The 25,923-nt window shown below is 33.2% G+C and overlaps 2 protein-coding genes and 1 long non-coding RNA gene across 8 annotated transcripts; 2 read left to right on the top strand and 1 right to left on the bottom strand.

The window, feature by feature from the left end:
• The first annotated feature begins 11,716 nt into the window (after positions 1-11,716).
• On the top strand, positions 11,717-16,956 carry LOC18053161. 6 transcript variants are annotated; one of them, XR_002907136.1, is made up of 4 exons: positions 11,780-12,693; positions 13,979-14,509; positions 14,665-14,873; positions 14,968-16,955. XR_002907136.1 is itself a non-coding variant. In XM_006447417.2 (3 exons), exons 1-3 carry the CDS (start codon positions 11,851-11,853, stop codon positions 14,773-14,775), a joined length of 1,485 nt encoding a protein of 494 aa, XP_006447480.1. In that variant the 5' UTR covers positions 11,717-11,850; the 3' UTR covers positions 14,776-16,956. The 6 variants fall into 6 exon arrangements, 1 of the variants encoding a protein (XP_006447480.1); XR_002907139.1 differs by having other exon boundaries at positions 14,665-15,124; positions 15,963-16,953; XR_002907140.1 differs by having other exon boundaries at positions 15,936-16,952.
• A 426-nt stretch (positions 16,957-17,382) lies between these two features.
• On the top strand, positions 17,383-19,617 carry LOC18053160. Its single transcript, XM_006447412.2, has 3 exons — positions 17,383-18,541; positions 18,656-19,186; positions 19,277-19,617. Exons 1-3 carry the CDS (start codon positions 17,756-17,758, stop codon positions 19,388-19,390), a joined length of 1,431 nt encoding a protein of 476 aa, XP_006447475.1. The 5' UTR covers positions 17,383-17,755; the 3' UTR covers positions 19,391-19,617.
• Positions 19,618-22,227: 2,610 nt separating this feature from the next.
• On the bottom strand, positions 22,228-22,995 carry LOC18053117. The gene is made up of 2 exons (XR_002907261.1): positions 22,652-22,995; positions 22,228-22,533 (listed from the first exon to the last, which is right to left on the bottom strand). It is a non-coding gene; the product is annotated as an uncharacterized LOC18053117 (long non-coding RNA).
• Between the last annotated feature and the right edge of the window lie 2,928 nt (positions 22,996-25,923).

The following is a 25,923-nucleotide window of genomic DNA, read 5'->3' as shown; positions in this document are numbered from 1 at the left end:
ACGTATATACTCAATGACAAGTTTGGAAATCAACTTGCTTTTATGCTTTTGTTCTTTAAGTTTGAATTACATAGAATTGTATAGAACTCCTTCCAATTTCTTAATTTTTATCCAAAAGCAATCAAAAAAATCCATTTGCTCACTCAAGCTTTTAGGCTCAACATAAACTTCTTTCACTTTAGTCCAATAACACATGTCACATTTATCTCATCATTAAGCCTGCTAAAAACTATTGCTCTCATTCCCCTCCTTCCTCAATGATCTTCAAAAATATTTTCAATGCAAAATAGCTAATTTTTTTTTAGGAGTTACTTTGACTTTAAAACAGAAGAAAAACAACCTCTGGAAATCTTTCGGGCCGTTTTCCAATGAAAATAGCCACTAAAAATCTTTAGAGGCTATTTTAAATATTATAAAAGTCATCAAGTCCTAAAGTAGTGTTAGAGGGGTCAAATTTTGCCCTCTTTTTTCATTTGACCTTTCATTTCCAAATAATTCAAAACTCATTGGAGATTCGAGACTTTAAATCAATTCTTTAAAAATTATAGAAGTCATCAAGTCTTAAAGTATTGTTAAGGGGTCAAATTTTGTCATACATGCATTGCCAGATACCTAGCAATTATTCAACTCATCATGCACCTTTAATGATCATCTTGAGAATTCTGTAGACTTGGGCTATAAAAACAAGTTTACTATTCAACAGTGTGTTGGAAATTACTTACAAAGATCAAAGTGTTTTCAGGCACCAAACACATTTCTTTAGTAAACCTCATTCCATTGGCATTCATTCGTTAATTGAAAAAAATAATTCCTTCCAATATGATCCCTTAGAACACGTCTCACATCATATGGATCCAGATATCGTAGGCATGCATCTAATTAAAATTTATTCTTAATTAAGGAGTCTCCAAGTCAAAAAATTAAAATGCCCACATAAATTTTAATGTTAAAAAAAGGTGGAAGCAAAATTTGGCAGAACTTGCAATAGCAAGAGCACTTCCCATGCAATATCCAGCCATGCCAACCTTCTTGGAACCATTTCCCTTAAGCCAATTAATTGAAGCACTGATATCCACGACAACCCCGACATCAGCTGCTAGTGATTGAATGATAAAAACATCACATGATGCCACCTAAATATTCTAGAGTAACTACAAAAACCAAAGTCCCGATTGGCATTTTCATGCCTGTACCAAGAAAAAAAAAAGAGAAAGAAATGGTGTTTGATCTCAGCAATAAAGGAACAGCGGCTGGCTGGGCTGAAACTTGACGTGACGACGGAGGAACGACAATAGTAATTGAGATAAGCGGCAGCAGATGTATAGAAACGGCGGCTAGCCGATCATCGATGACTAAAGCTTGATGACGACAGAGTATTGGCGGTAGTAAAAGTCGAGGTACAGCAGCCAACAGCAGTGAGTGTAGCAAAGGAGCGTTAGCAGCAGGAACTTAATAAGTAGTGTGTTTGATTAGGTTAGATCTAGGGTTTCATATTTTTCGTTTTATACTTGAAAAAATTATATAGTGTAATTGTTCACGTTATAACTTACTAAATAAGGAATTATAAGTCGACACATGGCTAAGTAAAAATATTATCATTAAACGACGAATTACAGGTTGACATGTGGCTAAATAAAATAATTATTAATTTTGTCTTCATTTATTATTATTAAATATAATATAAAAATAAAAAATAATAACAATAATAATACTAATAATAATACTAATAATAATATGATAAAAAATAATTTTATAACAAAACCATCATTAATCCTTGATAGCAAATAATTCTATCACAAATCCATCATTAATTCATTTAGAAAACGGCAAACCGATAACATTCTAGAGAGCAACAATTCAATAACGGTGAACCGTTTATGAATAACAGTAATCCAATTGCATTCCAAAGAGCAAGTTTCGGATAACGACAAACCATTTATGAATAACGGTAATCCAATTGCATTCCATAGAGTAAGTTTCAGATAACGGTAAACCGTTTATAGATAACAGTAAACTGATAACAGTCTAGAGAGCAATCTTCTTGCAAACGGTATATTGTTTATGTCAAACGAATAACCAATACTTTTGGACAGGATTCTAGAGCGATAACGGTAATCCGACTTCTGACAAACGATGATCCGACTATTTGAAATTATAGCACAACAGTTACTTACTTTAGTTAAAACGGTGATCTGACAATGACTAACAGCGATCCAATTTGGTATAGCAAGTCAACAACAGCTAGTTTTCACCTCCAATTATAAAATGGCTCAATCAAATTCAATCAAAAAGTGATCCAAGAGTTATTATTGAGCTTGCTACTGAGTATACAATTATTATTAGCTTCAAACTTGTTTTTATTTCATTCATTTACACATTGAGCTATCATTTGTAATTAAACACATTGTGTGAGAGAAAATTTATTTGTAATCTCTATTTTTTAGTAATTGTAAGCGTGAGATACACTTAGGTTAAGAGATTGGGGATAATCTCTTGTTGTAAAGGTTTATTGGCACCTTGGAAGTCAATTGTAAGAATTTTGAAGCCTTGGAGGCTTGCTTAGTCGAATCCTCAAGCCTGATGAGCTTGGAGGCATGGACATTATGGGGTTGGCCGAACCACGTAAAAATCTGTGTTTAAATTTCTCTTCCCTTATCTCTTTACATTTTGATTGGTTTATTTATTATTGTTTTGAATTTTTTTAATTTTCATTTAGATTCTTGGTTGCATAAATTTTTTAGAAACACAATTCACCCCCCTTGGGTTGCCTAGTTAATATTTTAGTAACTAGCTATTTAAAACCTTTAAGCGTATGCTAATTTGTTAACCAAGCACATATTATTTCTTTCCTCTTATGTAGTGAGATGTTAGCAAGGCTTTGAAATCAAGAATCTTAAGGTGATTTAATAATCCAAATTCTTACGACACATTATATTTATTTATTTTTCTGGTGTATTAAACCATCTACTATCCGAAGATCACATTAGGCTCCAACTAATCCAGATTCGAGCCAAGTAAGACTATTAGGGCTGCAAAGCTCTCCCAACAAATATTTAACGCAACTACATTCCCAAGCCTCAAATCAAGGATCTTGATTAAGATAAAACAGTTTCATGCTAGCTGATCTACGAGCTTGTTGGTACATTATATTTATTTATTATTTGTTTGAAAAGCACACTAAGTTTTTTCTATAAACTATATAAAAACAAGAAGCCCAAAATATTGGTCATCAAGAGTTGCGCCTTAATAAATTATACATTGATGCTTCCTTTCCCTTTCTTATTAGAAGCATAAATTTTCTCTACATCCCAATTCCAATCCATGTATATCCCTCCAATAAAATGTTGCCTGAATTAGAATATGAATGCTATCAGTAGGGATGGATTTTGTCAAAACACTAAAATACGGATCTGTTTAAAATATAACAAATAAATCAATATTATTTTTTAAAATAAGTTAACTATTAACATTATCTAAAATATGACACAAATAAGTTTATAACACAATATAAATATGACACAAAAAATAATTTAGTACAAGAGTGTGTGTGTGTGTGTGTGTGTAATACTTATTTTTTAAAATAATACAGGAAAGAGTTGCCCACATTCTGAAGATTTATTTAAATGGTTATATAAACTCATTTTCGACTATTATACACTTTGATTATATAAATAAAAAATTGACTTAAAATAGACTTCTATATAAAATACAAATAAAAAATTGAAATAACATAATATGTAATATAATAAATATATAACTAATTATTTTGAAATTAAAAAATTTATTTTAATATTATTAATCTTTTGTTTATATTCGTAATAATAATAAAATTAATTTGTCATTTCTTAATTTTAAATTAATTACGTTTGACATTCAAAATAATTTACAAAATTTATAGATAATTATTTTATTTACAAATTTTTTTTAAGTATGTTTGTATTAGTATAAATTTTAGAGTCCATTTTTTTAGTTAATATATTTTAGTATTAATAAAATCAATTGACATAGGTTGATAATAGATTAACATAAAAATAGTTTTCACTATTTATATGCGATATTTATAATTATACGTATTGTAAATTTTAATTTGTATTGTATGATATTTTATTTTTTATTTTTTATCTTATTACTATAATTTGTATTTTATTTCAACTATAGGCTATAATATCATAAATGGGTTTGTATGACTATTTATGAAATTAAGGGGTTTCTACATTCTTCATATGCTTGCTTAAACGATAACTTTGTCTCATAGAGAAACAATAGCTGAGGTGTATGCAAGTGGAGAACTTTCTTAAGTGCCAAGCACGTCCGGGGTAAAGATGGCCAGTGGGCGGGGCAGTATATGGCATAGCACAAGCACGGCACGTGTCCGTACAGTACAACACGGCACGACACGTATGTGGGCCATGTCAGGCCTAAAATTTTAGACACGCAGGCCTTAAAGGCACGACACACGAAAAGGCACGTAATAAGCACGCTTCATTGGTGGGCTAACACGCGGCTCGATGGCCATTAATAGCACGTGGGCCAAAGTATATCAAAGTAAAATTTTTTAATGAAAAGTAAATAGAAAATATTATGATTTTATAGATATCTTGAAATTAAATTTTTTAATATATTTTTCTAGCATATGCTTTTTAAAATTAATTTAAGTCCTAGTTTAAATAAATATTCTAATTTTTTTATGTTTATAATTTATTAAATGAATAAATAAAAATCATGATTTTATAAATGATAAATAAAAATTTTACGACATTAATATTTCATTTATAAAATCATAATTTAGTTAATAGTTAATGGAGATATGTTTCATTTGTGAATGAAATATTTTTCATATTTATGCACAAAAAATAAAATTACGGATGAAATATTTTTATGATAAATTAAAAATTACCTTTTCATTCAATGGAGTTTAAGTGCAATTATAATATTAGTAGTTCAAATAAAATTAGGTGTAATTCTTATTATAGGATTGTAATTTTATTTTTCATTAATCATTACTATGATATATGAAATTATTATTATTATTAGGCTGATAGGCTTAAAAAAGCACGCCAGGCACGTGGGCTTGAATAAAGCACGCCGGCTTTTTTAGGCACACTGGATATGTGGGTTTAAAGGGGAAAAAAAAGTTGGTGGGCTTTTTTTGGGCACGACCCACGACACAGCACGAGCGTGGGCCATGTCGGGCCCTTATAAAAAAAAGTAGGCACAGCACGACCCATTGGCCATCATTAGTCTGAGGATACCCTAAAACCCGAACGTTCCAGCTTACATGTTTCATGGCTGCCGGTGGGGCTGATACCCAACCTTTTATTAATTCTCCAATTATTGAACTTCATCATCTCCATCTTAAATTATCCAGTTATTGAAATTAAGAAATTTATTTTAATATTATTATTCTTTTGTTTATATTTGTAATAATAATAAAATCAATTTAACATTTCTTAAATTTGAATTTGACATTTAAAATAATTTACAAAATTTATAGATTATTATTTTATTTACAATTTTTTTAAATATGTTTGTATTAGTATAAATCTTAAATTCTCCAATTGTTGATCTTTGCCTTGGCTTTGCGTTGATGATTTTAATGAAATTATGCATTTAAATGAAAAATCTGGTGGGAATGATAAGAATGTTGGCATAATCTCATACTTTAGAGAAGCAGCTTATAAGTGTAATCTTGTTGATGTAGGGTGTAAAGGGCGTCCATTTACATGGTCCAACAGACAATTTGGACCTCACAATATTGAGAAAAGGCTGGATAGATTGGGGGTATTTGTTTCTAGATGAGGTTGTGACAAACATGCTTATGTAGGAAACAGATCATAACTTACTTGTAATGAATGTTCAAGAGAGAAAAAGTGGAGTAAGCTATGCCAAAAGAAATTTTCCTAGAGTTCACTATGAGGACATGTGAAATTTTCCTAGAGTTTAATATTTTCAAGAGCATCAATAGATGAGTGCAATTAGCTAAAAGTTTTATTTGACAGTTATGCATCAGCATATAGGCGAATCTTCAACCATGAGAAGTCATTGATGTTTTTTAGCAGCGCCAAAGTGAGTGAAAAACAAGTCGAAGCCATCAAAAATATCTTCCAGCTTAATGTAGTATCAAGATACGAGAAGTATTTGGGGGTGTGATAACTCTATGAAATGAGAGTTATCATGAGATTTTTAGGCTTAAATCAAGACTACTTAGAGAGTAATTGATGTCTTTTAGTGCAATTTAATGATAGTTTGCATTACATTCATTTTAGTTTGAGTGTGATAAAGTTTATGCGATTCTTGAATAATTGTATGCCTAAAACATATGCTTAATTGTAGGTAATTGGAAACTTGAATTTTATGGAAAGGATGCTTTGCAATGGACTTATAAAGGACAAACGAGCATGGTTATAGAAGAATTGGAGCAAGTCTGGAACAGTGAAGATGTAGCAGCCATTGCTGTAGCAACCATTGCTGTAGCAACTCTTGAGTATTGACAGAAAAATTCGGGCAAGATATTCAGAATATTGCGATCGACAATTTTCTAATTTGAAGATGCGTGCCCTAAAAGTTTTCAGTTACCCTAATTTGCGAATATAAAAAAAGGCATACATGAAAAGAAAAAGGGAGAGGCCGTCAAGCAAAGTCAAAAATAGAAAAGAGACAACAAAGATACAAAATTCCTTATCAGAATTCAAGGCTGCACCAGTAGAAGAACTTGCAAAATCGATTGGAATCTATTTTTTCTATTTCTTTTATTGTTTATTTATCATTCATTGATCATTGAAGATGTATTCGACGACTAGAACTTGGTTGTTTATTTACTTTTCACAAATTATGAACTAAATTTATTTGTGGTTGAGTGTTAAACTAGTTTGATGGTTAATTGACTGAATATAGATGTTACTGCATGTTTGCTATAACATTTTGCTTTGATAGTATTAATTTAAAGTCATTATTTCGGCTGACCACCCATTTAATAGTACAAACTAGGAAAGAGCCACAAAAGGGCCTATCCTAGTGGAACTTATCAGAGCAATACTTGGTCTTGGATTGAATTTCCTAGATTAAGTTTAACTTGAGTCCTAAAAGGGTCATGTTTAATCTAAGATTAGTGATGAACTAGATATATGGATTCATCTTGTAGGGTAAAGAGAACCTAAACGTGTAATGTTATATCTTATATTGACATAGCAACTGATCATTATTAAGTTTCATTAAGATATAAGATATCCAACATGCTACCGCTAAGGATAAAACTGGTTTCTGTCTAGTGCTGTAGTAGATGCTGCAGCAACTGAACTTGACATGAATAAAATAGTCAATACCATCAAGAGAGTTTAATCACTCAACTACCCAATTCATATTGATTTAACTTTTGTGTTTAATGTGCGAACTCTATTCACTGCATTTTTAATGATTTAGATTTTATTTTACTAAGTTATTTGGTAGTCTTAGTTGTATTGATTTAATTTAGAACATAAATTGCACTGTTGAAATTACTGTAGCAAGCCATCTAGCATCAAACCTTGTGGAGACAATCTTGAATGCTCATCATTTTATTACTTATTGTGTACACTTACACATTGACACCATAGCAATTGAAGTAAAATTAACAACAGTTGTCTTCTATGATTGGGCGAAAAAGGATGAGTTTTTTTAATGAGGTCAAGCTTAGAGTACTGAGCAAGATATCTAATTGGCAATATAAGTTTTTTTTTCAAGTAGAGGGAAGGAAGTTTTAATTAAGGTAGTAGCTCAGGCAGTTCCAACTTATGCCATGAGTGTTTTTAAGTTGCCAATGAGGCTATATGAAGATATTCAAAAAGCAATGGTGAGATTTTGGTGGGACTCCAAGGAGGACAATCATAAGATTCATTAGGCAAGATGAGAAAGATTAAGTCATGCAAAATGTAGACGTGACATGGGATTTAAAGACTTTTCTAGTTTCAACCAAGCTTTGGTGGCAAAGCAAGGGTGGAGATTACTCCAATTTCCAAAATCCCTAACTGACCAAGTGTTGAAGGCCAAATATTTCAAACGGTTAGATTTTTTAAATGCTAGCATGGGATCCAATACATCTTTCCTTTGAAGAAGCTCGTTGTAGGGCAGACAAGTCTTAAAAAATGGAGTTAGAGAATTGAAAGAGGAGACATAGTGCAAATCTACAAGAGTAATTGGATCCCAAGGCCATATACTTTTAAACCTTTCTCAACACCATCTATGTCTGATAATGCAAACGTTACAAAGCTAATTGATACTGGAAATCAGTGGAAAGTAGATTTAATCCATCAGCATTTTAACAAAAAAGATGCAGAACCTATATTGAGCATCTTTCCCTTTAGAAGCCCGCAAGTGGATGAAAAAGTATATACACTGTTAAGAGTGGATATCAAGTTGCTCTAAAACTCAAATACCCTAATATTCCTATCACCTTGGAGATAGTTTTTATTATTGGAAGGCTATATGAGGATTGGATTTACCTGAAAAGATAAAAATTTCTTATGAAGGGCCGCTCAAAATATGTTGCCAAAAGGTGAGAACTTGTGGAAAAAGAAGGTAGTTGCATCCCCTATATGTCAAATCTGTAGGAGGAGTATGGAAAACGTCTCTCATTCTCTGATGAAGTGCAAACCAGCTTGCAAGATCTGAAAACAGTCAATATTTGTTGACAAAGGCATTGAGATGCATAAAGGCAATGATATACTCGGGGTGTGGTATGAGATGTCCAAAAATCTTTGCAAAACAAACTTGAAGCTGCTGAGATTCATCTAGTAGTTGGTCACGTGGAATGCTAGGAAGCGTCTCATCTTTAAAGAGAAGAAAGTTAACCCAAGTATTTCAGTTGCAAAAGCCCAAGCAGTAATGGAAGCCTTTCAAAGGGTAAAGCATGTGGAGAAAACTCAATCTGAAAAGCAAAAAGACAAGAGGAAAAAGCAGTGGACTCCCCCCCCCCCCGCCCCCCCTTTTAATGGAAGCTTCAAAGTCAATGTGAATGCTGCTATAGATGTTAAAGCTAAGGTAGTAGGTTTAGGAGTTATTATCGGAGATGATGAAGGAAAAATTGTGGTAGCTGCAACTAAGCCCTCAAGGCTAATTTGTGGTGTGTCAATTGCATAAGCAGAGGCTGCAGAATGGGGACTTCAAGTGGCCAAAGAGGCAAATTTGGCATCGGTTAGTATTGAGACAAATTCTCAGAAGGCAGCTGACCTTGTTAACAATAAAAAAAGGAAGTAAAATTGAAATATTTTTTGTGATAACAACAATTAAAGACATGAGTTTTGACTTCCATAATTTTATTTTCCAACATGTCCATAGATCTAGCAATGAAACAGCTCATATGTTTGCTAAATATGCCATTAGAAGTGGAGTCTCTAATGTCTGGGTAGAGTCATTCCTAACTGACATTGCTTGTATTCTCAATTCTGCTAATTAATGAAAAGATTTATCTTTTCTTTAAAAAAAAAAAAAACCCGTTCGTGGAATAGTTGTTCAATTGACGAATACCATTGCAGATACTTACAAACATGATAAATGATATCATACTTAAGAAATAATCCTAGCAAATAATAATAATAATAATAACAACAACTATCATTCTAATTTTTTTGTTAGTACAAGGAAAATAAAGCTTTTAGGATATGTTGTTTCTTCTTTTTACACTTAATTGTTTGTGCATTGCTAGATTTTGTTGCCATATTTTTACCTTTTTTATATATGACATGTTATTACTTAAGTAAGAATACTTTTAAGTTTTTGGAAAATAATTCTCAGTCAGTTTATTTTATAAAAGAAAAATAATAAAATGACTGACTAAGGCTAATGTGGATGCTGCTATTGACGTGGAAAATTAAAGGGGTTGTTATAAGAGATTATGGTGATAATGATAGCAAGTGCAAAAGGCTCCAAGTATCATATGATAATGTGGCATTTGCAGAAGTTGAAGTCATTGAGCGCATAATGCAGGCGGCAAAGTAACTACATTTATCATGTGTCATTTTTTAAACAGATTGCTAAGAGATTGTAGATCTAAGGTGCATTTGGGATTGAGGTTGGGCAGCTGTAGTTTTTAAGATACAACACTAAAGTGTTTGGTAAACACTAGCTGCTGTAACTTGTAAGTTATGTTAATATAATTTTTCACTTATATAATGAAAAATCTATTATATCTTTAATAATTTTGTCAAAATTATTATTTAAAATTTATATTTACTACATATTATTCATTTTTATTTCATAGTCATTGCTTTTTTTCCACATGAGCTATAACTTAAAAGTTACAGCACCTCAATTCCAAACGCACCCCTAGCTAACAGCAGAAAAGTTAGTAGGACATAAATTTTCTGTGAAGTTTTTAGCATTCAAGAGAGAGAAAAATTTTCAAAGTATTCAGATATAGTTCACTCCTAAAATCTGCAATGTTGATGTTCATTGCTTAGCCAAAAGGGCTTTAGGATACAAAGAACCAGTTGCATGGGATGGGCAGTATACCGTTAGAAATTATGTGTTTATTTATCCTTTTGAATCAATGAAAACATGATTTTATTATGAAAAAAATATATCTCAATTTCTTTATGGTATCGGTGGATTAATTGTTTCAAGTTTCAATAATGTTAGCCTTACGAAAACAGTAATGCTGAAACATTCATATGTATAATTAGAATACATCTATCATGTATGATGTGTTATTATTTATTAAAATAGTGTGAGCTCCAATTGATATAATTTTTCAAATTAAGCTTATTTAAATAGAATTTTTATTAGTAGATTTTTATAAAGTATAACTTTAAAAAAAAAATTGTTGCTTGGTTATCAATGAGTACTTTATTAAAAATTATAAATTTATTTTAATGAAAAAAATTTTAAAGTTATATTATAAAAAAAGTATAATAAAATTATTTTAAACATTTTAATATTTTAAATGAAATTTTCAATCTCAAATTTCAAAAACTCAAAATTTAAATTTTCATTAATATAAGTAAAATAATATATTTAATATTTAAAAAATTCTGTAAAAAATAAATAATAATAAAATAAATAATTTATAATATTAAATAAACTATACCACAACTACGAAAAGAGTGGGACTATTGGCGCCCCTCCAAATATCTTTTAAAACCCCTATAATTATTTTACAATTTTTATTTTTATTAAAATTATATAATAGACAATTTCTAATTAAACTTCTACTCAAAAGTTAATAATTTTTTTCCTTAAAAATTCTTTATATAGTATATTTTTATTTTAAAAGGGAAGCAAGATAAGTTTGGAAAAGCTCGAGAATATGAATGTCAAAAGGGATGAATCAAGTTAAGGGTGACGCTGATGATTATGAAGCTTACAATAAAGTGAATAATAGTTTGAACAAGACACAGAATGAGGTAGATAAGACCAGGACAATGATTTATAGCAACCTTTAATGAAGGTGGTACCTAAGATTAAAATTTAATATTTTAGAAATTAAAAGGATTGCTTTTTCCTCTTATTTTCAGGTGAAAAATTTATTACTGGTAGTAGCAATGGAGAGAAAAAAATTAATTGTTGAAATGAGGTTTAATAATAAATATAAAAATAATTAAAGAATGGTGTTTGCGTTAATAAATTTTAATTAAGGTAATTTTATCATTTATGAGGTGTTAAAAGAATTTTATAATATTTGTAAATATTTTAATGACATTAATAAAGAAAAGGGGGTGTTGAGAGATATTTAGAAGGCGCCAATAATCCCACTCTCACGAAAATTATCCAAAATTATCCAAAATTATCCGTAGTCGCCCTGAGAACAAGTCATTCCACCGTGCTCTATTTTTCGGTTTTTCAATTTGCCGTGAACTCGTTGTGTCTGTAAAATCCTAAATGCATAACCCTCAAAATGAAAGCAGAAGGAGAAAACGAATCATTTCATTTCTTCAAAATCACTCGTCTTTTTCCCCTAAAATTAAAATGATGCCCTCTAGAACCCTAACTCCATCAGCACTCAAAAACTCAATCTTACTCTTCTCCTTCCTCTTAATCATTTACCTCTTTTTCTACTACCCCTCTCTCCACGCGCCGCCACGTCTGCTCTCCTCACACGTGGTCACCGCCAACCCCCTCACCCGCCGCCACCTCCTCTTCTCGATTGCATCCTCGTCCAGCTCCTGGCCCCGCCGCCGCTCCTACGTCCGCCTCTGGTACTCCCCCAACTCCACTCGAGCTCTCACCTTCTTAGACCGTGCTGCAGATTCCTCTTCAGCCGGCGACCCCAGTTTGCCACGTATCGTAATCTCCGCCGACACCTCCAAGTTCCCTTTCACTTTCCCTAAGGGTCTCCGCTCCGCCGTACGAGTAGCTCGTGTTGTCAAAGAGGCAGTTGACCTTACAGACGAGAAGGCGGGCGTGCGGTGGTTCGTTTTCGGGGACGACGACACCGTTTTCTTTGTGGACAATTTGGTAAAAACGCTGTCCAAGTATGATGATGATAGGTGGTTCTATGTGGGGAGCAATAGCGAGGGTTATGAGCAGAATGCAAAGCATTCGTTTGGTATGGCATTTGGTGGAGGTGGGTTTGCAATTAGCCATTCTCTCGCCAGGGTTTTAGCTGGGGCTTTGGATTCTTGTTTGATGAGGTATGCCCATTTGTACGGCAGTGATGCGAGGGTCTTCTCTTGCTTGGTTGAGTTGGGTGTCGGGTTAACCCCTGAACCCGGCTTTCATCAGGTAAAAATACCTTGTTGCTTGATGATTTATTGATTTTGGTCAAATGTATTTATAATTCAATTGTGATGTTGGAAAAATAGGAAGTACTATATAAAGATCTGAAGTTATTAGGGTTTTTTATTTAAATATACCTCATTTGTCCTTAAATGTCAAATCTATACCCCATTACATATATATACCTCCTAAAAGTGTAAAAAGTCAAAAATAACCTAAAAAAATTATCTATTTACCTTTACTTCCTCTCTCATGACTTCTACATAACCAAAGTCGAGTATACTCGACTTTTTACCTGACTTAATTAAAACGAAAATTTTTATTTCAATTTAAGTCGAGTATTCTCAACCAATTACCGAACTTCAATGAAAAGTCAAAAATTTTTGCTGAATGAATATTGGGTAAGGTTAAATTAAAGTCGGGTATTCTCGACTCTTTACTCGACTTACTTGAAAAAATTGAGAATTTTTCAGATAATTTTTTATTTCAATTGAAGCCGAGTATTCTCGACTATTTACCTGACTAACATGAAAAAGTCGAGAATTTATGCTGAATTACTAATTGTGTATGGTTTGGTTGAAGTCGAGTATTCTCAACCATTTACCCGACTTCGAGGAGTTGGGTTTAGTTTTATGAGGATTTAGTTGTGGTTATTTTTGTACTTTCTCTAGTTTTTTAGAGTATATATGTGTAAAATTTAAGAGTGTTATAATTTTAGGTATATATTGGGTATTTTGAAGGGAATGGGGTACATCCCACACAATTCTCCCAAGTTATTATCTGAGCTTAACAGACTTGTGAAATTGCTTGTGATCTTGTTGGCCCTTGTCTCTGAGAATAGGTAAATGGTTGCATCAATGGACATTTGTTGAAATAATACGCAATACTGAATCTTTTAGATGTAGTGTAAAATGAATCTATAGTTTGCCATGTTCTTGATTGTATTGTCACCTGGTTGTAGATACTGAACTTAGGAGGAAATGAAGACTTCTGTGCTATGTGCTATGAAGAGATTTGAGATGGTTTCTCTTGTCTGTTTCTTTTTGTTTTTTCTATCTGAATGGCACAATTAGTTTGTTGGGTAAATCTGATTATTGACCGAGGAAGTTTTGCTCATGTGAACATTTACCTTAGGGTGGTTACCATAGTGAAAGAGTTGACTTTTTAATGTCTGATGTTGATTGGTTGACATATTTGTGTTAGTACTGTTGTTTTTCCTCAGATAAGATTTTGGCTTTTGTCAGTCATGTGGTTTAGGAGTCAAACTTCTGAGTTTATTTTATTTTGCCAGCTTGACATGCGAGGGGATATGTTTGGAATGCTTTCTGCACATCCATTATCACCTTTGCTGTCTCTTCATCATTTGGATGCTATCGACCCAATCTTCCCTAATATGAACAGAACACAAGCTCTGCAACATCTTTTCAAAGCTGTGAATGTTGATCCAGCCAGAATTTTACAGCAAACGGTTTGTTATGACCAGTCAAGTCAACTGACAGTTTCTGTTGCCTGGGGCTTTGCAGTTCAGGTGTATGAAGGCAATCAACTTCTTCCAGATCTCCTTTCATTGCAGAGAACCTTTACATCATGGAGGAGAGGTTCAAATGTTGAGAGTCACTTTATGTTTAATTTGAGAGACTATCCTAGAGATCCATGTAAAAGACCCATTGTCTTCTTTTTGGAAAGTGTTTTATCTCATAACAACAGTGTGCAAAGCAACTATGTGAAGCATGTTGTTGGAAATTGTGCTGGAGCTGATGTTGTAAGGAAAATTGAAAAGATAAGAGTGTTTTCAGAGAAGCTAGAACTTGATGTTGAAGAGGTAGTAATGAATCGGTTCAATAGGCTTGAACTTGATTATATTTCAGAAGTTAACGTTTCAAAATACTCTAAAGTCAACTGTCTGGTCATGCCATTTTCATATTCTATTTTATTTTGACAACTTGCTGCCTTACAAATTTTGAATCTCTGCTGCAGATGAAATCTCCCCGTCGCCAGTGCTGTGACATTTTCCCCACTTATAATGAATCAATGAATATAAAAATTAGACAATGCGGAGGCAATGAGCTAATTTCCATGCATTTCTAGCTCTGACAAATTGCTTCTGTTGGTATTAGGCAAAACTTGTGGAACTTCAGTCATTCTCGATGTCCTCCGTGGAATTGCCCAGCTGTGTAAATTACAAGGTAATATCTTGTTGCTTACACTTCGTGTAAAATGTTTTCAGGTACATCAACTAATGATAGCTGTTAGTCATTCTCAATGTTTCATGGCCTGCAGATCATTGGCTGCTTGTAGCATTATTTTATTATGTGGCTGTTTGCACTTACTAAGGAGAAACTTCTTAGGAACTCTTAAGAAGCGTTATGTTATCAACTAATTGGTAGTGGAAGATATTTGCATTCAAGTTAAAGTATCATGGGTTGTTAAAATTTTTGTAAGTTGCTTTTTCTTGTCTAAATAAATCTCTTTGTGCGTGCTGTATATTTGATGTAGGTCTATTACCTTTCTATTTGTTCTATTATGATGATGTTTTAGGAGTAATTTAGAAAATTTAACTGTCAAAATTTGAATGATCTTACTTATGTATCATTTTTGTTATCCTAAGTTTCACTACTGTGATTGCTGTATTCCTGGCAAGGTTTAAAATGAAATGTATGATTTGATTTGAATGATGAAAAATTATCTCTGAACTCTAGCTCTTTGTCCCCCACCCGCTGTTTTGTTTTCGCAAATATGACTGCTATAATTGCTGTATTATAGTTCACTAGAATAAATGAACCTGATACTTCTGTTCGTTATTGTAAGGCTTAAGTGAAATATATGATTTATTTTGACTGATGCAATATTTTGCGTCTAAACTCTTGCTCTTGCCTCCACCTCTGGAAAAAAGAAAAAGATATCTTTAACTACTCTTCTTTTGTTAAGTGAATATCTCCATTTGAAGATTGAGATATAACATTCTTATGTTTTGTATCTGCAAATATCACTGCAATAATTCCTGTAATATATAACTGTTCACTAGAATAAATGAACCTGATATTTCTGTTTGTTTTTGCAAGGTTTGAGTGAAATATGTGATTTATTTTGACTGATTGGATATTTTGTGTCTAAACTGTTGCTCTTGCCCCATTTACTGTCAAAAAGAAAAAAGATATCTTGAGCTTCTATTCTTATGTTAAGTGAATAGCTGAATTTGATAATATAATCTAGTGGAAAGGTGAGGAAATTCTAATGGCCCTGAAAAGATTTCCAATGGTTGGAGTTCATTTTAGGAGGAAAAATGGGCTTGAGGATGTTCCAAAGGATGGGGTCAAGCAGACACCTGCGAATTTGAAATGGTTGCAGTCTTTCAGTCGCTTCTAGTGACTGCAGTCACAGGTCAATGGTAAAACATTCCAACTGTTTTCTGCCAGGTAACTGCAATCGTGTCCAAGAAGAAGGCTACAGATTTTGATATTATTATCTGATTGGTTGCCTTTCAAGCTTGGAATTGATGGAATAGGGGTCAAAGGAAGGTGACACATGTTCAACAGGGACAGATACTGCCAAGTAATTTGAAATGTGAAAGATTTGATATTGGTGAAAATCGTTGGTACCTGTTGGTTTTGTAGATGAACTAACTCTTGAAAAAGAAAAGAGTAATCGTTTGAGCATAAGACTTCTTGTTGACTGATTTATTAGTAAACAATATATCTTCTCGATTAAAGCTGTAGTAGTTTATTAAAGTATGCTGATGATTCTGGGAGTTAGTTTTATATTCATGCTGTAGGTCAGTTCTATTCTTGGAAAATGAAAGCTGATCCTGTCAAGACAATTTAGAAAACAACCTGGGGTTCCCGCCTTCCTGGCAGTGGCATGTGCATGCTGATATTTTCTGTTAACATTTGCACTTGGCTTTGAATTTGTAAGTGGTATGGTTACTGAGTTTCTGTTATCTCTTCCATGCTTGAGGGATTTTTGGTGGAAGTCTTGGTGCGTAAGAACTCTGTTTGGTAGGAAAGCACTTTTGCAAACGCATTATGCCCGTGAGTCTTGTGGCCGACTCTAAAGGAAATAAACTATAATTTCATTCGTAAAACTTCTCTACGGTGTGAGAAATTTTTGGCCAAGATGGACTGCTTTTGTGAACTTAAGAAAGACCATAGGAACCTGTACACACATGTAGACTTTTGACTACTTTTGTACAGCATTTGCTTTTAGACATTGCAACACTTTTTCTTTTCCCATTTGCGGTTTTGGGGTATTTTGTTTTCCAAGAAATTTTGTTAAATTCTGTCATGTGAAGTAAACCTTTACCTTTAGATTATATGCAGGGTAAGCGACGAAGTTAATTATAATTAAATTACTTGCATCTTCCATAATCTTCATAAACTATTTAATCCTTTAATACTTTTTCAAGTTAAGCCCTTAATATCAAGTATAAAAACTGTGCAAATTTCTTCCTTTTATCAAGGAAAGTATAACCCATGTGAAATAGCTGAAATTTGACTTCATTTTCCCAATCCAAAGGACAACATTGCACATGGATACAGGCCGTAGTAATTGGCATGCTGTAACCGTTCTAACTTTGAATACCAGTTTCAAACTCTAGCTGCTGCCCGCTTAAAGCCACCACCAGCCCATTATTTTTATTGGTCATATTTAACGCATTTAATGGATCTACCTAACACCAAAGCCATATTAACAAAGACAAATTGCCGCAACTCTCTCCCACAAGAGTCAACACGATAATGTCAAGAGAGACCATCTGGACGGCTCTGATTGGCCAAAGGCAAGACTCCAACCTATGCGAAAACACTCCCGCAATTTTATCCCACAGTTGGAGAAATAACAAACGTAAATGTGTCAAAAAATTGTATGTTGCTTGCCTTCGCCTTTAATTGCGGTGGTAAACGGTAGGTATATATAATTCAAACCTATCGACTCGCTTTAGTAGCTGAACAACTTAAACCTATTACACTTTGCATCAGAACCTAAAAAATTTGCAAATTAAAGATCCTGTCTAAACCCACTTTTTTTTTTCTTCTTTTTTCTTTTTTTTTGTTTTTTTCTTTCCTGAAACAAAATGAAGCTTCTTCAATCCATGTACAAAACACAATCTGTATCTCGTTTCATCAATCTCATCTTAATCTCTTCTTCTGTATGCATCATATATCTTCTCGTTTCGGTGTTTCTACTTGGCACTTCCAATCCGACTCATGTGTTCTCCTCACAACATGACGGATATATACCGCCAACCACTCTTGAGCATATCGTATTTGGGATCGCTTCAAACAAGAATTCTTGGCCAAAACGCAAAGATTATGTTAAGCTTTGGTGGAAACCACAGCAAATGCAGGGGTGTGTGTTTCTTGAAAGCCTGCCGACTGCTGATGCAGAGGCTAACAGTGATAACAGCAGCAGCTCCCTTCCGCCGGTGTGCATCTCGGAGGACACTTCAAGATTTCGTTATACTTACAGAGGAGGCCTGAGATCAGCAATTCGAGTGGCGAGGGTAGTTTTAGAGACTGTTGCTCTTAATCACTCTGATGTTAGATGGTATGTTTTTGGTGATGATGACACTGTTTTCTTTCCGGAGAATCTGGTGAAGACTCTTTCGAAGTATGATCATGGCCTTTGGTATTACATCGGGTCTAATTCAGAGATTTTTGAGCAGAACAGATACTTCAGTTTTGGTATGGCTTTTGGTGGAGCAGGTTTCGCTATTAGTTCTCCTCTGGCTAAGGTATTGGCAAAGGTATTTGATTCTTGTATAGAACGCTACCCCCATCTTTATGGAAGCGATTCCAGGGTCTACTCTTGCTTGGCAGAGCTTGGTGTTGGGCTAACACGCGAGCCCGGCTTCCATCAGGTACCAATTTGCTGTTAACTTGTTAGTTTACAATTAATGTGCATCTCAAAAACTTATAGCAATTGTTTTTCCAATTCTAAATTCTTCACTTTTTGATATGTCAAAATCAACTAGTATGATGTTCGGGGCAATGTATTTGGCCTGTTGACATCTCATCCAACAACACCATTGGTATCAATCCATCACTTGGATCACATGGACCCAATTTTTCCTAATATGACAACAATCAAGGCGCTGGAGCGATTGTTCGAAGCTGCAAAAATTGATACGGGGAGACTTTTGCAACAAACAGTTTGCTACGACCGCTGGTTTTCATGGACTATTTCAGTATCATGGGGTTATGCTGTTCAGGTTTATGGCAAGCATATGCATTTGCCCGATATACTGCCTGTGCAAGAAACATTCAAGCAATGGAAAAAGGGAAAAGTGTTGGCAGCGGCTTATAATTTTAACACAAGAGTGATTCATCCTGATCCATGCCAAAGACCCACAATTTTCTATTTGGATAGTGCGTCTTCTGGCAGGGATGGAATTAGGACCCATTACAAGAAATCGTACCAAAATTGCACAAACAACATGGGTTCTCCGCGGAAACTTGAAGAGATCAGAGTGCTGTCTCAGAAGCTAGACCTTAACATCAAACAGGTATTTCTTCTAATAATCTGCTTGATTTTTCAGTGCCAAAGTAGTTAGAATTCAAATTAAAGTTATTGCTGTTTCATTGTTTGTACTCAGTTAATGGCTCCTAGGAGGCACTGTTGTGATGTTTTGCCATCTTCAGCCGGCCAAGTGATGGAGATTGCCATTAGAGAATGCAAAGATGAAGAGCTAATCCACATGCATCCCTAGGCATAGTCGTGTTTAATTTTTCATTTAGGACAGCTGCTGACACCGATAGAATATCAAATTGACAATTGGTCAATGAAGCATTCGGCTGTGCAAATCAAGACGGGAAATGGGAAGACATGCCCTTTTATTAGAATATCAATATACATTGTTGTACATTGTGGCCATCACAAACTCTTGTCGTCTCATGTGAAGGGTGACATATATAATATTTATTTATATTTTTTTAACCGCGTAGCTGGTGTGATACTTGATTTCTTTTAGACCATGGGAAGTGGGAATTAGAAAGTGGGAAAGTTGTTTCAAAAGCTGTAGCTGAAGCCAACTGTCTCATTGACCATTTCCAATAAGGGGAGAGGACAAGAGAAAATCTTAGGAAAGATCTTAGAAAAGGCGAATGTAGGAGAAGGGAATATCACAATTATAGTCCACTAAAGAAGATTCAATGATGGGCAGCTCATGCGTATAATAAGTGAGATTGTGAAACAACCTCCCACGTTCGAATTTTCAAATTTTACTTTTTCTTGTAACCTTCTATATGTATATTGAGTTGCACAAATAGTTCTAGGCTGCCACTACTATGCACCAGTTCCATTAATAGATCATTTGGAATTAAATATACGAAAAATTTAAGAACCATAGGATATTAAAGGGTGGTACATCCAACGGCTGAGGGTGAGTATGAAGATTAAGGGAAACTGGGAGAAGGAGGAGGTGGTGGCCCACTTGATGTTTATTGAACAAAGAAGAAAATGCATGTCAGATTTCACTTGTGATGTCTCAAGTGAAATCGGGAAAAACGTGAAAAAAAAGTACCAAGTGAAATCGGAAAAAAGGGAAAAAAATACTACTATGCACCAGTTCCATGAATTGTTCTGTTTTATATTTGTTAAATGAAGAAAAATTTAATCTGGCATAAGGAATTGTTGACTCTGCAACCCAAGCGGAAAGAATGGATTCATTGTTAATGCCAAAGTCATTAAAAGAAAATTTTTTTGTCTCTGGAAATTGTTGTGGGCTAAATGATATCTACAGAAAAATTACTATGTTGAACACTCTGGAGTAAAATATTCTATGACCCGTACTTTGTGTGGTTGGTAGAATCCAAACTTCATGACCTGAAAATTTTATGAAAGTTAATGTGCTGTGCTGTTTCACCAGAAATTGACCATTATCTAGACATGGAGTGGTTATATTGCCGGAATTTTATTTTCAAGAACAATTAAATTAGACGTTTAAGTTTCTTTCAGAAACTACAAAACTTATCTCATATATGCAATTAATCCAAACCTTATATGTTATCTTTATGTATTGTCCATGGATTGTGGAATCAAAGAAGTTCTAGCTTTTAAACCATCAACTGCTAACCGAAGGAGATTGATATTCATGAGAATTAGTCTGAATATTCTATTACGATTACAGGATATCTATAAATGCATGAGAAACAACTCTAACATCCATTCTAGGGGGTGAAAAAACAAGGAAAAAGAACCATACAGCAATGCACAAAACCGAAAAATGCTTTCAAACTTCAATCTACAATTAGCCTTGTTTCATTTTCATAAACAATAAGAAAAAGAAATTACAGACTTTTTTTTATTCCCTTGTGCTACAAAGTAACATTCTTTGCTACACTGGAAGCCTAAATATCACCTTTAGTGGACTACCACCTGCTACAAAAAAAAATTTCATCACAACACCAACTCAAAATTCAAGAACCTAACTCAACTCGACAATTTAGCCAGTCCAACAAATTATGAATGACACTGGACTTTAAGTTAGCTTTACGCTCATTTCAATTTCATTAACAATAAGAAAAAAATTTACAGACTTTTTTTTTATTCCCTTGTTCTGCAAATAAACATTTCTTTGGTAAATTGCAAGCCTACAGTAGTTCTGTCGGAGATGATGAGCACATGCATGCTTACTTTAACACATACATCATATAGATATATATAAGATGGAACTCAATAAAGACTTCCAGCTAGAAGTCCTGCCTAGTTTTTCATGAAAGCATTTCTCGTTCTACAGACAAAATTATACACAACCAGGGGCAAAAGCAAAGTAAGAATTGAAAAAACTAAAAAAATTGACTGTAGTATTTTGCAAACAAACAAACATTTTCAATACAAGCCAAATCACGAATCTATATTTCTACACTGACCATCCAGTATCTCATTTCTTCAAGCTTGTCATCTCGTTTGACCAACAATTAGGGAATTATAAGAAAATTACATAAGAAAAAGGTACTAAAATATTTAAAACCTAATACTATAATTCTATAAAAGATAAGGCAATAAGGAAAACAGGTTCTTACTACTGCATCCACAGGTGGAATTGCAAGTCGAGAGAGTAAATGAAAATCAGCCTTCACCTCCTACGTCTCAATTTTAAAAACGGAAAACATTGATATAAACCCCTGTCAGTTATACTTCAAAACTTAAACTATTGATAACAAAATCCAGTTCATTCAACCTACTGTTATACAGTCAGAATAGAAAAATGTTACTCACTGAAATTAGTAAAATGAGGTACACTAATGAACTCCAAAGGCATGTCCACCATAAAAAAAATGCAAAATCAAATTTCTAACTAGCAAGAAACTTATTAAATATATTCATACAAACATCTAAGCAAATTATTTGAGAAACAAACTTTATTTCTCTTGCTCTCTCGTCAATCATATATTTTCCTCTCCTAACGATGCCCAGACACCTTCTGCTGCTGAGAGTTTGCTGACGTTAAACCCAAAAAAATTATACAGATAGATAAATTTGGGGGAATTCCATTTCCAATAAATTCAAAGTACATCAAATAAATCATCTTAGACTCAAATCAAATTTCTTCTTAAACGAAGATCTTATATCAAAGGCATTATTGCATCACCGAAATCCAATAAATCCAGCAAAGACAACAAAAAAACACACTACTCTTGAAAACTGATAACATAATGCATAGCTTATAATTCTACCTAGTGGTGCGCCATTAATAAAGGACTTCTCCCTCATCTTCAGCCCGAGCCATCATCACTCCAGGCTAGGCCCTACTTCTCAACTCATCTGTAGGAAATTCAGCCATTATCACTGCCATATTTTTTCCCCCTTTTTCCTGGGTGGCTTCTCCTTATTAGATTATCCTTCACTCTTCTATAACAAATGAAAATTCAATATTCATCAATAATGGTAAAATTTTCGAACATGAGATACTATTATTTTTTAAATTAATTTCAAAACATACAACAATTGAAAGGATGCCATTGTTTACCTGCAATACGACGAAGATATTTTGGTTCTCTAGGATTTTTGAATACTCTAATGTCCTGGTAGATGGAGTATGAAAGGCATTCTTGATGAGAGCCCTTTCGAAAATTTTGAAATATTTTGGTCCTTTGGTGAGAGACTGAAATTTTAGAAAAGAGCCAAATCCATTCTTGTTCAAAAAGATGAATACTTGCTCGGTGTGTATAGCTCCTGATAATGGTAATAGCCCCTTCGAAAATCGGAATATTTTCGTCCTTTGGTGAGAGACATTAATTGCTTTAGGTGCAAGTGAACTCAACAAAAGCCTAACTACAGTACTTCCGACATGGGTTATCTTATTAGGAATGTTAATGAAAAAAATTGTGATAATTGGAGACCAATTGAGAAACTTGTGACGAAGAGCAGCCAACTTGGAATACTAACGCAATTAAAAGGTATCTTGTGACTTCAACCGGAATAACCGGTTACCTAGTTGTTATTATTGCACACATGTGGCGTTTTAATTGGCTGCATGTCATGTCAAAATGAACCACGCATACATCAGGTGCATAGTAGGAGGACCCATAGTTCTATTCAAGATACCACTAAATGATGAATCTAAATGCTAATTAATATCCATCCTTTTTTAACTGAACAATTAATGTGTGAAGTTTGCTTTTGCTTGAAGTTATTGCACACATTGGAGTGCTACCTCTACTGCTTCCATTATTTTCTCCGTCAATCAACTTATATGGGTGCACAGGTCACACGCGATCATAATTATCGTGTTAGCAATGGAAGGATTGTACTTTCTGAACAGCCCCCACCACCCACTGCACTCCCCTACCCCGGGAAGATGGGTGTATTAAGAATTCTAGAAGGTGGCTTTAGTACAACTGTTTTTGAGTCCATTGTTTTACAGGATTTGCTGGCCGCCAGGCAAATTCATATTCGGTTGAGCTTTTGACACACTTAAAAAATCTTTATAACACCCTGTGCTTAAATTTAAAAAATTTAAAAGTCATTAGAAATCAAACAACACTGCTGTTATTCTAGAACTGCCGTTACAAATATATTTCTTCATTTTTCTCAATAAACCCCGAAACTATTCTAAATCACTTAATCTAATAAAATCATCTCACCCCTCCAGCCGATCGCCAGCAATTCGAAAGAATAGATTTTGGGACTAATTTAAAAGTGCGGTGTTTTCTTCTGACCATACTATCGATTTCTTTTCCTCGTCTCAACTTCTTTCAAAAGCTGCATGTTGATTCACAATTTTTAAGCTCCTGGATACTTTTGCTTTATGCATTGAACTTCTCAAATTGCATGATACTGTGTATTCTTTTTTTTTTTTTTTTCAACATGAAAGCATGGCCTTCTGGTTAATATTCCATAAAAGCATGGTGTTCTAATTCGTGTTCCTTTACTGCTTGTGGTGTTGATGGTTTCTGCTGTTTTTAAGTTTTGAATATTAATGACAAACATTTGACCAATGAAAAGCTAAGTTCTATACCATACCAGCAACAAATACATCTGTGTAATCCAGGGATCCTAATTTATTACTAGCAACTATAAGTTGAGTAGAACTTTCATCCTTCTTGCACAATTACCATAAAATTAATATCAGTTAATTGTAGAACTCATGAATGAAATATAACTTCTTAAGTTTGTTTAATAAGTAGTAAATAAAGATAATGACATTGTTTAGTGTATGTCCGTGGATCAAATTTAATAAGTTCAGTAAATATCGAATGAATTCAACATATCTAGTCGTATTTTACTGCATTGTTTCTTTCTCCATCACTCAAAATTTCTCTTCTACGTTTATCATAGAAAAAATTTAAAATGTAATTAAAATTTTTGAGAAATAAAAAAAAATGGATGAGTGTGAAAAGTTCATGGCAAAACGAAACCATTTTGTTTTTGAAGAATACGAATTCTTATGGGGCGTAAAAACATTTTAACTATCCTTCAAAAAAAATAAAAAAAAAACCAAAAATATGTATACCGTTAATTAGTAAGGTGGCGTTTGTTTTTTTGTCTGAAATCTGAATAGACCTGAATTAGTCTGAATTCTGAATAGATCTGAATGTCTGAATCTGAATAACATGTTTGTTTTTTCGTCTGAATCTCGGAAAATAAGTATTAAGTTGTTTGTTTTTTTCAACTGAAAAAGTTGAAAATATGTACTTTTACTTTTGTATCCTTATTAAATTTAAAAGTCAAATAAATAATATATTAAATACCACAATATTTTAACATTTATAAGTAAAACTATATTCAAGTGAATACATAATTATTTTAGAATTTTTATATATAAAATACCATAAATTTTAAATTTTATCGTATATAATATAAGAAAGAAAAAACAAGGATATTTTTGTGGGATAAATGTCTATGGGTGAGTTTTGAGATAGATATGAAAAATAAATTATAAAACATGGATATTTTTGACATTAGTAAGTAATTGACTTAATTCAAATTTCTCCATTAAGTAAAAAGCTAAAAAAATTGACTTATTTTATTAAGTCAAAATTATCTAAAAAGTCTCATTAAGTTATAAAAACAAACACCTCTAATTAACTTAATTAATTAAGTTAAGTCACTTTAAGTCATTAAGTTAAAAAACAAACGCCACCTAAGTCTCTGTCTTTTATTCCACGGAGGGCAAAACCGTAAATATAGCAAGTGGGGTGTTGCAAGGACTTTTGAGTGGTGTCGAAAGCTCAACCCATTCATAATAGGGTCCCAAAGAAGGCCCATCATTAACGACTTCTGGTCGCCCACCCGCTTTAATCCTTTTGTGGTTTTAACGTTGGAAGTATGCCAATGTCATTGACATTGTAACTGGACATGAAGGCATCCGACCATCGTTTCAAGAATTAAAAAGTAAAAACAAACCAATTAACAATATACGACTATACGAGTAATGTATCTGTTAAAAAAAAAAATTGATTAATGAAAATTACGCACAATAAAATTTAGTGTAAAACCTCTCTTCAAATCGTATATTAAGACTAACTACATTTTTATTATAATAAGGAGATTATAACTTAATAAAGTTGTATTTATAAAATTATTAGTTTGATTTAATTATCTTTAATCTAAGTGATAATGTTGATATATATAAATGTGCACTGCATTAATATTATACGATTAAAAATATGTAAAGTTATCTTTAAAGTCATAATATTTGTATTATACTTTTCTTTAGTATTTTTTCTCAATATACTTTTCATAAATGTTATACAATAATTTGATAAAAATTTTAAAGAATAAATCATTTTGTCAATC

The sequence above is a fragment of the Citrus clementina genome, unplaced genomic scaffold (assembly GCF_000493195.1).
Source record: "Citrus clementina cultivar Clemenules unplaced genomic scaffold, Citrus_clementina_v1.0 scaffold_2, whole genome shotgun sequence".
NCBI lineage: Eukaryota > Viridiplantae > Streptophyta > Magnoliopsida > Sapindales > Rutaceae > Citrus > Citrus x clementina.
Note: the sequence above shows the minus strand (reverse complement) of the source record. Positions and strands in the feature narration are given on the sequence as shown.